This window comes from Silurus aristotelis (genome assembly GCF_946808225.1).
Source record: "Silurus aristotelis genome assembly, chromosome: 21".
NCBI lineage: Eukaryota > Metazoa > Chordata > Actinopteri > Siluriformes > Siluridae > Silurus > Silurus aristotelis.
The window spans coordinates 1,275,813-1,295,075 of record NC_139594.1 but is presented as its reverse complement, the minus strand read 5'-3'; the positions used below and the strand labels follow the sequence as shown (position 1 = coordinate 1,295,075).

The 19,263-nt window shown below is 34.8% G+C and overlaps 1 protein-coding gene across 1 annotated transcript; it reads right to left on the bottom strand.

The window, feature by feature from the left end:
* Positions 1 to 8,766: 8,766 nt before the first annotated feature.
* On the bottom strand, positions 8,767 to 14,605 carry lix1l (limb and CNS expressed 1 like). The gene is made up of 6 exons (XM_083524585.1): positions 14,046 to 14,605; positions 12,776 to 12,939; positions 12,485 to 12,625; positions 10,506 to 10,601; positions 10,220 to 10,297; positions 8,767 to 9,568 (listed from the first exon to the last, which is right to left on the bottom strand). Exons 1-6 carry the CDS (start codon positions 14,317 to 14,319, stop codon positions 9,314 to 9,316), a joined length of 1,008 nt encoding a protein of 335 aa, XP_083380711.1. The 5' UTR covers positions 14,320 to 14,605; the 3' UTR covers positions 8,767 to 9,313.
* Between the last annotated feature and the right edge of the window lie 4,658 nt (positions 14,606 to 19,263).

Sequence of the window (19,263 nt, the reverse complement as noted above, 5' to 3'; positions counted from 1 at the left end):
CCTCTCCTTCTCCTCCTTCGGCCAACAGTAGCCCAATTTCCACCGGTACCCTGTCGGCTAACGATACCTGTGGCGGTCGTTGTTAACCCGGGCCTCGACCGATCCGGTATGAAATTCTCATTTGTGATCCGCATATTTGATTTGGCACATGTTTTACGCTGGATGCCCTTCCTAACGCAACCCTCCCCATTTACCCGGGCTTGGGACCGGCGCTAAGAGTACTCTTGTGCCCCCCTAATGGCTGGGTTATATTCTACTATACTACACTATACTATATTCTATTCTACTATACTATACTATATTCTATTCAATTATATTCTACTTTACTATACTATACTATACTATACTATATTCTATTGTACTATACTATACTACACTATACTATACTATATTCTATTCTACTATACTACACTATACTATATTCTATTCAATTATATTCTACTATACTACACTATACTATATTCTATTCTACTATACTATACTATATTCTATTCAATTATATTCCATTATACTACACTATGCTATATTCTATTCAATTATATTCTACTATACTATACTACACTATGCTATATTCTATTCTACTATACTATACTATATTCTATTCAATTATATTCCATTATACTACACTATGCTATATTCTATTCAATTATATTCTACTATACTACACTATACTATATTCTATTCTACTATACTATACTATATTCTATTCAATTATATTCCATTATACTACACTATGCTATATTCTATTCAATTATATTCTACTATACTATACTATACTTTACTATATTCTATTGTACTATACTATACTATACTATACTATATTCTATTCTACTATACTACACTATACTATATTCTATTCAATTATATTCTACTATACTATACTACACTATACTATATTCTATTCTACTATACTATACTATATTCTATTCAATTATATTCTATTATACTACACTATGCTATATTCTATTCAATTATATTCTACTATACTATACTACACTATGCTATATTCTATTCAATTATATTCTACTATACTATACTATACTTTACTATATTCTATTGTACTATACTATACTATACTATATTCTATTCTACTATACTATACTATACTATATTCTATTCAATTATATTCTACTATACTACACTATACTATATTCTATTCTACTATATTCTATTATACTACACTATGCTATATTCTATTCAATTGTATTCTATTATACTACACTATGCTATATTCTATTCAATTATATTCTACTATACTATACTACACTATGCTATATTCTATTCAATTATATTCTACTATACTATACTATACTTTACTATATTCTATTGTACTATACTATACTATACTATACTATACTATACTATACTATACTATATTCTATTCTACTATACTATACTATACTTTACTATATTCTATTGTACTATACTATACTATACTATACTATACTATACTATATTCTATTCTATTCTACTATACTATACTATATTCTATTCAATTATATTCTACTTTACTATACTATACTATACTATACTATATTCTATTGTACTATACTATACTACACTATACTATACTATATTCTATTCTACTATACTACACTATACTATATTCTATTCAATTATATTCTACTATACTACACTATACTATATTCTATTCTACTATACTATACTATATTCTATTCAATTATATTCCATTATACTACACTATGCTATATTCTATTCAATTATATTCTACTATACTATACTACACTATGCTATATTCTATTCTACTATACTATACTATATTCTATTCAATTATATTCCATTATACTACACTATGCTATATTCTATTCAATTATATTCTACTATACTATACTATACTTTACTATATTCTATTGTACTATACTATACTATACTATACTATATTCTATTCTACTATACTACACTATACTATATTCTATTCAATTATATTCTACTATACTACACTATACTATATTCTATTCTACTATACTATACTATATTCTATTCAATTATATTCCATTATACTACACTATGCTATATTCTATTCAATTATATTCTACTATACTATACTACACTATGCTATATTCTATTCTACTATACTATACTATATTCTATTCAATTATATTCCATTATACTACACTATGCTATATTCTATTCAATTATATTCTACTATACTATACTATACTTTACTATATTCTATTGTACTATACTATACTATACTATACTATATTCTATTCTACTATACTACACTATACTATATTCTATTCAATTATATTCTACTATACTATACTACACTATACTATATTCTATTCTACTATACTATACTATATTCTATTCAATTATATTCTATTATACTACACTATGCTATATTCTATTCAATTATATTCTACTATACTATACTACACTATGCTATATTCTATTCAATTATATTCTACTATACTATACTATACTTTACTATATTCTATTGTACTATACTATACTATACTATATTCTATTCTACTATACTATACTATACTATATTCTATTCAATTATATTCTACTATACTACACTATACTATATTCTATTCTACTATATTCTATTATACTACACTATGCTATATTCTATTCAATTGTATTCTATTATACTACACTATGCTATATTCTATTCAATTATATTCTACTATACTATACTACACTATGCTATATTCTATTCAATTATATTCTACTATACTATACTATACTTTACTATATTCTATTGTACTATACTATACTATACTATACTATACTATACTATACTATACTATATTCTATTCTACTATACTATACTATACTTTACTATATTCTATTGTACTATACTATACTATACTATACTATACTATACTATACTATATTCTATTCTATTCTACTATACTATACTATATTCTATTCAATTATATTCTACTTTACTATACTATACTATACTATACTATATTCTATTGTACTATACTATACTACACTATACTATACTATATTCTATTCTACTATACTACACTATACTATATTCTATTCAATTATATTCTACTATACTACACTATACTATATTCTATTCTACTATACTATACTATATTCTATTCAATTATATTCCATTATACTACACTATGCTATATTCTATTCAATTATATTCTACTATACTATACTACACTATGCTATATTCTATTCTACTATACTATACTATATTCTATTCAATTATATTCCATTATACTACACTATGCTATATTCTATTCAATTATATTCTACTATACTATACTATACTTTACTATATTCTATTGTACTATACTATACTATACTATACTATATTCTATTCTACTATACTACACTATACTATATTCTATTCAATTATATTCTACTATACTACACTATACTATATTCTATTCTACTATACTATACTATATTCTATTCAATTATATTCTATTATACTACACTATGCTATATTCTATTCAATTATATTCTACTATACTATACTACACTATGCTATATTCTATTCAATTATATTCTACTATACTATACTATACTTTACTATATTCTATTGTACTATACTATACTATACTATATTCTATTCTACTATACTATACTATATTCTATTCAATTATATTCTACTATACTACACTATACTATATTCTATTCTACTATATTCTATTATACTACACTATGCTATATTCTATTCAATTGTATTCTATTATACTACACTATGCTATATTCTATTCAATTATATTCTACTATACTATACTACACTATGCTATATTCTATTCAATTATATTCTACTATACTATACTATACTTTACTATATTCTATTGTACTATACTATACTATACTATACTATACTATACTATACTATACTATACTATATTCTATTCTACTATACTATACTATACTTTACTATATTCTATTGTACTATACTATACTATACTATACTATACTATACTATACTATACTATATTCTATTCTACTATACTATACTATACTTTACTATATTCTATTGTACTATACTATACTATACTATACTATATTCTATTCTACTATACTATACTATACTATATTCTATTCAATTATATTCTACTATACTACACTATACTATATTCTATTCTACTATACTATACTATATTCTATTTAATTATATTCTATTATACTACACTATGCTATATTCTATTCAATTATATTCTATTATACTATACTATACTTTACTATATTCTATTGTACTATACTATACTACACTATACTATATTCTATTCTACTATACTATGCTATATTCTATTTAATTATATTCTATTATACTACACTATGCTATATTCTATTCAATTATATTCTACTATACTATACTATACTTTACTATATTCTATTGTACTATACTATACTATACTATATTCTATTCAATTATATTCTACTATACTACACTATACTATATTCTATTCTACTATACTATATTCTATTTAATTATATTCTATTATACTACACTATGCTATATTCTATTCAATTATATTCTATTATACTACACTATGCTATATTCTATTCAATTATATTCTACTATACTATACTATACTATACTATACTATACTATATTCTATTCTACTATACTACACTATACTATATTCTATTCAATTATATTCTACTATACTACACTATACTATATTCTATTCTACTATACTATACTATATTCTATTCAATTATATTCTACTATACTACACTATACTATATTCTATTCTACTATACTATACTATATTCTATTCAATTATATTCTATTATACTACACTATGCTATATTCTATTCAATTATATTCTACTATACTATACTACACTATGCTATATTCTATTCAATTATATTCTACTATACTATACTATACTTTACTATATTCTATTGTACTATACTATACTATACTATATTCTATTCTACTATACTACACTATACTATATTCTATTCAATTATATTCTACTATACTACACTATACTATATTCTATTCTACTATACTATATTCTATTCAATTATATTCTACTATACTACACTATACTATATTCTATTCTACTATACTATATTCTATTCAATTATATTCTACTATACTATACTATACTATATTCTATTCTACTATACTATACTATACTATATTCTATTCAATTATATTCTACTATACTACACTATACTATATTCTATTCTACTATACTATACTATATTCTATTTAATTATATTCTATTATACTACACTATGCTATATTCTATTCAATTATATTCTATTATACTACACTATGCTATATTCTATTCAATTATATTCTACTATACTATACTATACTATACTATACTATACTATATTCTATTCTACTATACTACACTATACTATATTCTATTCAATTATATTCTACTATACTACACTATACTATATTCTATTCTACTATACTATACTATATTCTATTCAATTATATTCTATTATACTACACTATGCTATATTCTATTCAATTATATTCTACTATACTATACTATACTATACTTTACTATATTCTATTGTACTATACTATACTATACTATACTATATTCTATTCTACTATACTACACTATACTATATTCTATTCAATTATATTCTACTATACTACACTATACTATATTCTATTCTACTATACTATACTATATTCTATTCAATTATATTCTATTATACTACACTATGCTATATTCTATTCAATTATATTCTACTATACTATACTATACTTTACTATATTCTATTGTACTATACTATACTATACTATACTATACTATACTATACTATATTCTATTCTACTATACTACACTATACTATATTCTATTCAATTATATTCTACTATACTACACTATACTATATTCTATTCTACTATACTATACTATATTCTATTCAATTATATTCTATTATACTACACTATGCTATATTCTATTCAATTATATTCTACTATACTATACTATACTTTACTATATTCTATTGTACTATACTATACTATACTATACTATATTCTATTCTACTATACTACACTATACTATATTCTATTCAATTATATTCTACTATACTACACTATACTATATTCTATTCTACTATACTATACTATATTCTATTCAATTATATTCTATTATACTACACTATGCTATATTCTATTCAATTATATTCTACTATACTATACTATACTTTACTATATTCTATTGTACTATACTATACTATACTATACTATATTCTATTCTACTATACTACACTATACTATATTCTATTCAATTATATTCTACTATACTACACTATACTATATTCTATTCTACTATACTATATTCTATTCAATTATATTCTACTATACTACACTATACTATATTCTATTCTACTATACTATACTATATTCTATTCAATTATATTCTACTATACTACACTATACTATATTCTATTCTACTATACTATACTATATTCTATTCAATTATATTCTACTATACTACACTATACTATATTCTATTCTACTATACTATACTATATTCTATTCAATTATATTCTACTATACTACACTATACTATATTCTATTCTACTATACTATACTATATTCTATTCAATTATATTCTACTATACTATACTACACTATGCTATATTCTATTCAATTATATTATATTATACTACACTATACCATATTCTACTCAATTATATTCTATTATACTATACTATACTATATTCTATTCTATTATACTACACTATACTATATTCTATTCTACTATACTATATTCAATTCAATTATATTCTATTATACTACACTATGCTATATTCTATTCAATTATATTCTTCTATACTACACTATACTATATTCTTCTTCTTCTTCTTCTTTCGGCTGCTCCCATTAGGGGTCGCCACAGCGGATCATCCGTCTCCATACCACCCTGTCCTCTATATCTGCCTCTTTCACACCAACTACCTGCATGTCTTCCCTCACCACATCCATGAACCTCCTCCTTGGCCTTCCTCTTTTCCTCCTACCTGGTGGCTCCATCTTCAGCATTTTTCTACCAATATAATTCATGTCCCTTCTCTGCACATGTCCAAACCATCTCAATCTCGCCTCCCTCACCTTGTCACCAAAACATCCTACATGCGCTGTCCCTCTAATAAACTCATTTCTAATCTTGTCCATCCTTGTCACTCCCAACGAAAACCTCAACATCTTCAGCTCTGCTACCTCCAGCTCCACCTCCTGTCTTTTACTCAATGCCACTGTCTCTAATCCATACAACATCGCAGGTCTCACCACAGTCCTATAAACTTTCCCTTTCATTCTTGCAGATACTCTTCTATCACAAATCACTCCTGTCACTCTTCTCCACCCACTCCACCCTGCCTGCACTCTTTTCTTCACTTCCCTAACACACTCTCCATTACTTTGCACTGTTGACCCCAGGTACCTGAACTCCTCCACCTTCTCCACCTCTTCTCCCTGCAACCGCATCACTCCACTGCCCTCCCTCTCATTCACACACATGTACTCTGTCTTACTCCTACTGACTTTCATTCCCCTTCTCTCCAGCGCATATCTCCACCTCTCCAGGCTCTTCTCAACCTGCTCTCTACTCTCACCACAAATCACAATATCATCTGCAAACATCATAGTCCAGGGAGACTCCTGTCTGACCTCGTCCGTCAACCTGTCCATCACCACTGCAAACAGGAAAGGGCTCAGGGCCGATCCTTGATGCAGTCCAACCTTCACCCTGAACCAGTCTGTCGTACCTACTGCACACTTTACTGCCGTCACACTGTCCTCATACATGTCCTGCACCACCCTCACATACTTCTCTGACACACCTGACTTCCTCATACAATACCACAACTCCTCTCTCGGCACCCTGTCGTACGCTTTCTCTAAATCCACAAATACACAATGCAGCTCCTTCTGTCCTTCTCTATACTTCTCCATCAACATCCTCAAAGCAAATAAGGCATCTGTGGTGCTCTTCCTCGGCATGAAACCATACTGTTGCTCACAAATGGTCACCTCTTCTCTCAGCCTGGCTTCCACTACTCTTTCCCATAACTTCATGGTGTGACTGATCAACTTTATTCCCCTGTAGTTACTGCAGGTCTGCACATCTCCCCTATGCTTAAAGATCGGTACCAGCACACTCCTTCTCCATTCCTCAGGCATCTTCTCCCCTTCCAGAATCCAGTTAAACAATCTGGTTAAAAACTCCACTGCCATCTCTCCTAAACATCTCCACGCTTCTACCGGTATGTCATCTGGTCCAACCGACTTTCCATTCTTCATCCTCTTAATCGCTGCTCTCACTTCCTCCTTACTAATCCTATCTACATCCTGCTTCACCAACTCCACATCCTCCAACCTTCTCTCTCTCTGATTTTCCTCATTCATCAGCTGCTCAAAATACTCCCTCCATCTTCTCAACACACTTCCCTCTCCATCCTTTATTGCTCTAACTTGCAGTACATCCTTCCCAGCTCGGTCCCTCTGCTTGGCCAACACTATACTATATTCTACTCAATTATATTCTACTATACTACACTATACTTTATTCTATTCTATTATACTACACTATACTATATTCTATTCTATTATACTACACTATACTATATTCTATTCTATTCTATTCTATGTTACTAAACTATACCACACTATACTAAAATATACTCAATATAGTAATCTTTTTCTATAGGGTTGAGTTCAGAACTCTCACACACACACACACACACACACACACACACACACACACACACACACACACACACACACAAACATTATATAAAAACACACCACTTTTATAACAATACTGTAAAATGTTTTTATTATTTAAAGAATATAAATCTACAAAGAGAACAGGATATTGATTGGTCACAAATAGTTACGTAATAAAACGCTGGTATAAAAGGAAAAGGCTGTTGTTATATAAAATTCAGTAACGCTGTATATAAAACGGATTTCCAGACACACGCCATCGACGTCTCTACACTACAGGAAATCACTTGCACAGGTCATATGAGTAATACGTCATAACATCCGTACAGATTTATATATAAAACACACATAAATCGTATTAAAAAAATAATCACAGGATTTACCTTCATTTGTTGTTTTTTGTTGTTTTTACAGACGTACGCTGTGATGACGAATGTAAAAAGTGATATTTGGGAAAAAGTGATGGATTGCACTTTTTTGTGGCTGTTAGGTTTTCTGATTGAAATAAACTCATGTAGCACCGACTTTGATAGGAAATGTACTATAAGCTTTGTTTATTGTGTGTGTGTGTGTGTGTGTGTGTGTGTGTGTGTGTGTGTGTGGACATTACATAGTCCGTCACCAATGTAACCAGTCCCTTTAGCAGCTCAGGGGCAGTGTGGTGGTGTTCGAGCCCCCCAGTTGCCCCAGTGCCATGACCAAGATGTCCTTTTTTTCTTTATAAAAGCGTAACTCTCGCCCAGCGAGTCGCGCCTCCTCCAGCTCTCGCTCAGTGGCCGCCAGCTCTCGCGCCACGCTGCCCGACACGCCGTGCTCACGGTTCACCCAATCCGCCGCCATCTGCGTCCTCATATCATCGTCCAGAGCGCGGTGAGAGTAATGAGCCAACACCTCCTGCATACACACACCCACAGAAACTCACTTGTATGGAGGGGCGGGGCTATGTTGTGATGTCATGATCCACACTTTTGATCAATGGAAATTAAATTTTTGTTTTGTTTTTTTATGTTTTGTAGAAACATTTGTCTTTTTTATGCTGGTGTACCGTGTCTTAACGGTTCTCATTTTATTACTATTTCAGTAGTAGAATTATTGTGGAGTCTGGTGTAAGCCTACACCAGACCCCCCCCAACCCCCCCACGACACTGCTCACCAGCCACTAAACCGAGAGTAACAATACTCTATATTAGGGGTGACCCGAGTAGTTCAAGATTCGATGCTTCGATAGGAGGAGATACGACTAATGATCTCACAGTCGAATCACCACAGAGGTGTTTCGAGGATCGTACCATTTTGATCATATGGGGGTGCTCAATGTCTGATTTTACATAGAACTACTGGTTTTCTCCCAAAAAGTTAATATTCATCCTGTTATGATATGTCCTCACTCATTTCTTGAGACTTTGGTTCATTCTCATGTCCCCTCTGGTCTGAACACTTTCTATATGCTGAGTGTGTGTGTGTGTGTGTGTGTGTGTGTGTGTGTGTGTGTGTGTGTGTGTGTGTGTGTGTGTGTGTGTGTGTTAGACATAACGAATCCCAGACCTGGCGAGAGCACTGTCTCTCTCTCATGGCTTTTAGACTTCCGTTCCAGTGCAGCAGCTGGAAAACCGTCATCAGCTCCTGGAGAACATGAACACAACGTAAAAAATCACACACTGATGTGGAGCAGCATCACACCCCAGTGCAGGAAACACACACTCCTCACACGTCTCACACTTTTCTCACATCTCTCACCTATCACCACTGGGGTCACGTAGCAGAACCAAATCCCTTCTCAGGACTAGACATGTGAATGAAAGAGATTTAAGGAGAGAAGTATAAGTGTTACCTGGAACTCCAGCATGGATTTGCCCTTGTTAGACTCCAGCATGAAGCGGAACGCTCCGATTCCCGTGTTGGGGTTATCCGCTTCCTCTCTGTTTCCCTGGAAACATTCAGACACTCGCTGAAATCTGATTACGTTACATAAAAATCACTCAAACAGGATACAGACAAATACGACCTCACGTGAGACGAACATAAAATATTTAACACTTGCAGAAGTGGGCGTGGCCTAAACCAGTTTATTGTTGTTTTATTCACCTAACCCCACTTTTATTTAATTAATACAATTGTATTTGTATTGCGCTTTTAACAAAAAAAACTACACGAGATGCAGAAGGAAGAAACCCTGAGAGGAACCAGACTCGAGAGTGTGGGTTCCACCGAATGTCCATTTATTACAGATAAACGATGTTGAGGTGCAGTGATGAAGATCAGAAGCAAACTGTAGTCCTGAGTCAGTGTAGCAGACTGTAGATATTAACTACAGTCCAAATCCTCACATCTCCCGTCTCCATGCAGTTATTACTTTACAGTTATTATTTTAGTTTGGAGTTGACTGTGATTTCTTCGAAAGTATTTAGATGATTATATCTCCAAAAAAAAAAACACCAAATCTGATCAACGTCCAACTGTACACAATTTTTTTAATCTAACATCCAATCCAAACATACGAGTAAAACAATAATTTGTAAATAAAAAACAAAACAATAGAACGAATAGAAAGAATAGAACGTAAAAACCATTCCTAATGTTTATCTAGTGTTCATCTGGGAACTGAGGAGACCAGTTGCTGAAGTTTTGGGAGAAGATGTGTGTGATTCAGGATTCTAGCTGCTCAACAGTTCTGGGTTTTCTTCGTTGTATTTTTTGTTTCATGATGTGCCAAATGTTTTTAAATGGTTAAAGGTCTAGACTGCAGGCAGGTCAGATCAGCACCCGGACTCTTCTACTACAACGTTACGCTATTGTAATAGATGTGGTATGCAGTTAGCATTGTCTTGCTCAAATATACGAGAGCTTCCCTGAAAAAGACGTTGCTGCCCATTCTACAGGCACTTCTGCACCACCATACCATCAGAGATGGAGCTTTTTGAACTGAGTGCTGATAACAAGCCAGATGGTCCCTCTCCTCTGTAGTCAAGAGCACACGGTGTCCATGGTTTCCAAAAATAAATTACAATTACACTTTGTCTGACCACAGAACAGGTTTCCACATTGCTACATTTTAAATGAGCTTTGCCCAGAGAGGATGGTGGTGTTTCTGGATCATGTTCACGCATACCTTCTTCTTTGCATGATAGAGATTTTAACCTGCATTTATGGATGACGTGCAAACAAACAAGTGATTTCCAATACAGAATCATGACTGTTTTACTGTTTTCTTTCTTTTTCCCTTCTTTCTCTCTTTATTTTATTCTTTCTTTCTGTCTTCCTTTTTTCTTTTTTACTTTTTTCCTACTTTCTTTAGTTCTTTCTTTCTGCCTTTCTTTCTTTTTTTCCCTTCTTTCTTTCTTTTTCTTACTTTTTCCTTCTTTCTCTCTTTCTTTCTGTCTTTCTTCCTTTTTTTCTTTTTTCTTTCTTTCTTTCTTTCTTTCTTTCTTTCTTTCTTTCTTTCTTTCTTTCTTTCTTTCTTTCTTTCTTTCTTTCCTTTTCATGCGAGTTCAGTGTTTTCAGTTTTCAGTGTTTTCTTATGAAGTTTCATTCAGTACTTTTAACATGAATTTCTAATTTCATCCACGTTCGCACTAATAGACGAGTCCTGCAAAGAAACATGGCCTATTGTTCTGAAGAACTTGGAGGGAAAAATTCTTTAAAGAAAGAAAAGAGTAGAATGAGATGGACGGTGTCCCTCTGATTGTCCTGCAAGCTTCATGTCTGAGCCGCATGAAAAAACTAAACCACTCAAAACGAGTGAAAAGCATGAAAAGTGAGCTTCACTCGTGTTCAGTCCCCCTGAGTGTGTGTTGGTGTCTATGAACTCACGTTGAAGGAGGCCAGAGCTTCACACACGCTCTTCTCGATGAACTCGTCTGTGATCCTGCGTGACGGATGCTCGTTAAACACAGAGTTCATTAGTGCTATTTTGGCTGCGCTGCGTCTCGCTTCAGCTTTCGTCGGACAAAACTGGGAACAGAACACGATATGAGAAGCTCCAGCTGAGATGAAATCATCCTCATAAACATCAACATTATTATAATTATAATCATCTCATTTTTCATGCTGCAGCATCTCTTCTTAAGCCCCGCCCCTCAAAAAAAAAAAAAGACGTGGTACCTGAAAGCTTCCGAAGCAGCTGCCCCCAGGGAGACTGACATAGCAGACATATGGAGGACTGTTAGAAGGAACCATCTCATACACCACCAGCGCTCCGTTCTTCAGCTCGGCTCCTCGAGATTGTTTCATCTGCCAGAACTCCTGCAGAGCCTCCACCACGTTCACTGAGAACCAACCAGGAGACACAGAGAGAATAGAAATGCAATTACAGTCATAAAGTGTGTGTGTGTGTGTGTGTGTGTGTGTGTGTGTGTGTGTGTGTGTGAATATAGGAACTGATGTTTATACAGTTATTATAGTGCTTAGAGAGGTAGCACAGTTATAATAGCCCTCATATGATAATTTAAAAAACTTGCAGAGGTATTATAGTGCTCATAGAGGCATTATACAGAGGTATTATAGTGCTAGAGTAATTACAGTGCTCATAGAGATATAGTGCTCTTAGAGGTATTATAGTGCTCATAGAGTAATTTTATTGCTTACAGAGGTATTATAGTGCTCATAGATAAATAGTGCTCATAGAGTTATTATAGTGTTCATAGAGATATAGTGCTTATAATGGAATTATAGTGCTCATAGATTTATTATAGTGCCCATAGAGGTATTATAGTTCTAACAGAGTTATTATCGTGCTTATGCAGGTATTACAGCGATCATAGAGTGATTATAGTGCTCATAGAGATATAGTGCTCATAGAGGTATTAAAGTGCTCATAGAGGTATTATAGTGCTATTAGATTTATTATAGTGTTAATGGAGATATTATAGCACTCATATTTATTATAGTGCTCAAGGAGTTATTATAATATCATAATCATGTTTATTATAAAGTTATTATAATGCTTAAAGGGGTATTACAGTGCTTATATAGTTATTATAGTCCTGGTGAATGTATTATAGTGCTCTTGAGGTTTTATTATGCACATAGTGGTATTTTAGTGGTCATAAGGTTATTAAAACATTTACAGAGTAATTATAGTGCTCATTATAATATCATTATACGGTTTATCATATAGTTATTATAAAGCGTATAGTTATAATAGTGCTTCTAGAGTTATTATAATACTTATACAGTTATTATTGTGCTTATAGAGTATTTATAATGCTTATAGAGTAATTATAATGCTTATAGAGTTATTATAGTGCTTATAGAGTTATTATATTCCCCATAGATGTAATATAGTTCTCATACAGATATTATATTGCCCATAGTGTTATTAGTTGCAGTGTTATTAATGTTCGTGGTTATAGTGCGTTATAAGGCGTCGTACCCCTGCCGTATCCCTGCGTGTGCTTGGCGAAGCTCCGCACCACCGCGTCTACCGCCTCCCGCAGCACGGCGGGGTTTGTGGCCGCCTCCGGAGCTCCGAGTCCGGCGTGGCTCATGAATCCGGCGCTGAGGCTGTGGAGCGGAGGGAGCGGCGGCGGAGGCCCGGAGCTGGCCACGGTTCCGGTTCCGGTGACTCCGGGCCTGAGCGCGGCTCTCAGTGTGGCTCCGTATCCCACCCCGGGCTGGAGGCGCTGCTGATGGCGGAGAGAGTCCATTGTCTCCAAACAGCGACTCGCTATAATCCTTCAAAGCGCCTCTATTCCGAGTCTATAACTGGACACGGTCACTCTCTCTCTCTCTCTCTCTCCCTCACACACACACACAAACACATACACACACACACACACCTTTTCCCCTTTGATCTGTATTACACAAACACAACAAAGTCGCAACTTTTCCCTTTGATGTGCCCCGCTGTTACCCCGAGATTAATAATCCTCCTGCTCCCTGAGTCCCGTTATTGCATTGGTACCAAACACCACCCCAACCCACACCAAGTGCACTGGGTAGGCAGGTAGGGCTTCTGATTTCACCCCCTACTTAGTGCACTTATGCAGGAGCTTCTGCAGCATTGGGGATGAAACCTGAGCAGGATCTCTTTCCGGTTTTGGAGGAGAAATCGTGTGGAAGCATGTTTTCATGATTTCAGGATTAAGGTTTGGGAAAATGACGTGGGGGTAAAAAGAGTGGGGTAGAAAAATAAATATAAATGTGAGGGGTAACGAAAGTGTACAGAGTGAAAAGGGGGCAAAAAAAGGTATAGAAATGATAAATGCAAATTATTAATATACTTCACACAAATATAAAGTATTTCCTCTAATATAAGACTCAACATTGATTAAGGTACATTATAAAATATGTAAATAATATGCATATAATATATAATGATATATAATCACATCAGTCAGATCATTTACAGTTTTTTCTCCACTATAATAAAAACACACACTGATGAAAGAACAATTAACAAAAGCAGGAAAACAAGTCCATCAAAGTCTCCCATAAATAACTGACCCACACACTGTTCCTTCTGGAAGAACAATGTAATATGTGTGTGTTACCTTCTGGCGCTTCCTTTTAGTTATGACGTCATAGTTAGTGTTACCTGAGTCCCTACTTACACCCTGATCACACTGTTCAGTGTCTTCAAATTATAACTTGTAACTTATATAACAACATTCAATTCAATTTATTTACGTTTTTATTTGTAGAGAACTTTAACAATGGTCTCAAAGCACCTTTAATATATAAATAAATATATAAAGAGTGTATTCACTTACTGCCTATCAGTGTCTTCCTGATCATTATAAGTTTATCCCTAATGAGTGAGTCGGTGGAGACTGTGGCAGGAAAAAACTCCCTGAGACTTCATAAGGAAGAAACCATGAGCGAGTGAGCGAGAGAAAAGGCCAAATCAAAAACTAGAATTAGCTTTCTAGAAAAGAACTCAGGAATTGATCAAACCAAAAACATACGATTTCCTTACTGTGAAACTTTCAGACGAAACGTACACTCAGAACTGAAAAAGCACAACACACACACACACACACACACACACACACACACACAAACAACTCACACTAATAAAAGAGTCAATCAACAAAAGTCAATTCTGGGAATATTGGAACAAGCTAAAGAAAAGAGAACATGAAGAATTTGCAATTGAAGATGAAGAAACGTGAACACGGCATTTCCAAACACTCTTTAAACATGTACAGTAGACTCCGAAACAAACTCGGAGCAAAAACACAAACTATAAACTGAAGCAACTAAAATCAGCCTTTAATGAAACCCAAAAACCTTCAGATTTCCCAATTAGTGAAAAGAAACTAAAGGACAAATCTGAAACCACAGAAAGCTTCAGAACGCGACGGAATCCTGAACGAAATGATTAAACACTCCGCTGTATTTCAGTCAGTCGTTTTAAAACTCTTCAGTCGGGTTCTGTGTGTCGCTTTCTTCCCTGAAATCTGGAATCGAGGACTAATAACCTCAATCTATAAAAATGGAGAAAAATTTCACCTGAAAGCTACTGAGGTATTTGTGTAATCAGTAATGTGGAGTAGATCAGAATCAGAATCAGAATCAGAATCAGAAAAGATCAGAATCAGAATCAGAATCAGAATCAGAATCAGTAGATGATAAAAAACATCATTAACTCAAGATTTCTACACTTCCTTAGTGAACACAACATCAAAGTAAAAGTCAGACTGGCTTTTTACCAAATTACTATTAATCAGCTGATCATATTTACACACTCACACACACACTAACACACCACCATCACACACTAACACACCACCAACACACACTAACACACCACAAACACACACTAACACACCACAAACACACACTAACACACCACCATCACACACTAACACACCACCAACACACACTAACACACCACCATCACACACTAACACACCACCAACACACACTAACACACCACAAACACACACTAACACACCACCATCACACACTAACACACCACCAACACACACTAACACACCACCAACACACACTAACACACCACCATCACACACTAACACACCACCAACACACACTAACACACCACAAACACACACTAACACACCACAAACACACACTAACACACCACCATCACACACTAACACACCACCAACACACACTAACACACCACAAACACACACTAACACACCACAAACACACACTAACACACCACCATCACACACTAACACACCACAAACACACACTAACACACCACAAACACACACTAACACACCACCATCACACACTAACACACCACCAACACACACTAACACACCACAAACACACACTAACACACCACAAACACACACTAACACACCACCATCACACACTAACACACCACCATCACACACTAACACACCACCATCACACACTAACACACCACAAACACACACTAACACACCACAAACACACACTAACACACCACCATCACACACTAACACACCACCAACACACACTAACACACCACCAACACACACTAACACACCACCATCACACACTAACACACCACAAACACACACTAACACACCACCATCACACACTAACACACCACCAACACACACTAACACACCACCATCACACACTAACACACCACCAACACACACTAACACACCACCATCACACACTAACACACCACCAACACACACTAACACACCACCATCACACACTAACACACCACCAACACACACTAACACACCACCATCACACACTAACACACCACCATCACACACTAACACACCACCAACACACACTAACACACCACCATCACACACTAACACACCACCAACACACACTAACACACCACCAACACACACTAACACACAACCATCACACACTAACACACCACCATCACACACTAACACACCACCATCACACACTAACACACCACAAACACACACTAACACACCACCATCACACACTAACACACCACCATCACACACTAACACACCACCAACACACACTAACACACCACAAACACACACTAACACACCACCATCACACACTAACACACCACCATCACACACTAACACACCACAAACACACACTAACACACCACCATCACACACTAACACACCACCAACACACACTAACACACCACCAACACACACTAACACACCACCAACACACACTAACACACCACCATCACACACTAACACACCACCATCACACACTAACACACCACCATCACACACTAACACACCACCAACACACACTAACACACCACCAACACACACTAACACACCACCATCACACACTAACACACCACCATCACACACTAACACACCACCAACAAACACTAACACACCACCAACACACACTAACACACCACCAACACCACCAACACACACTAACAGACACTAACAAACCACCATCACACACTAACACACCACCAACACACACTAACACACCACCATCACACACTAACACACCACCATCACACACTAACACACCACCATCACACAATAACACACCACCAACACACACTAACACACCACCAACACACACTAACACACCACCAACAAACACTAACACACCACCATCACACACTAACACACCACCATCACACACTAACACACCACCATCACACACTAACACCACCAACACACACTAACACACCACCAACACACACTAACACACCACCATCACACACTAACACACCACCATCACACACTAACACACCACCAACAAACACTAACACACCACCAACACACACTAACACACCACCAACACACACTAACAGACACTAACACACCACCATCACACACTAACACACCACCAACACACACTAACACACCACCAACACACACTAACACACCACCATCACACACTAACACACCACCATAACACAATAACACACCACCAACACACACTAACACACCACCAACACACACTAACACATCACCATCACACACTAACACACCACCAACACACACTAACACACCACCATCACACACTAACACACCACCATCACACACTAACACACACTAACACACCACCAACACACACTAACACACCACCAACACACACTAACACACCACCAACAGACACTAACACACCACCAACACACACTAACACACCACCATCACACACTAACACACCACCAACACACACTAACACACCACCAACACACACTAACACACCACCAACACACACTAACACACCACCATCACACACTAACACACCACCAACACACACTTACACACCACCATTACACACTAACACACCACCAACACACACTAACACACCACCATCACACACTAACACACAACCAACACACACTAACACACCACCAACACACACTAACACACCACCAACACACACTAACACACCACCATCACACACTAACACACCACCAACACACACTAACACACCACCAACACACACTAACACACCACCAACACACACTAACACACCACCATCACACAATAACACACCACCAACACACACCAACACACACTAACACACCACCATCACACACTAACACACCACCAACACACACTAACACACCACCAACACACACTAACACACCACCATCACACACTAACACACCACCAACACACACTAACACACCACCATCACACAATAACACACCACCAACACACACCAACACACACTAACAGATACTAACACAC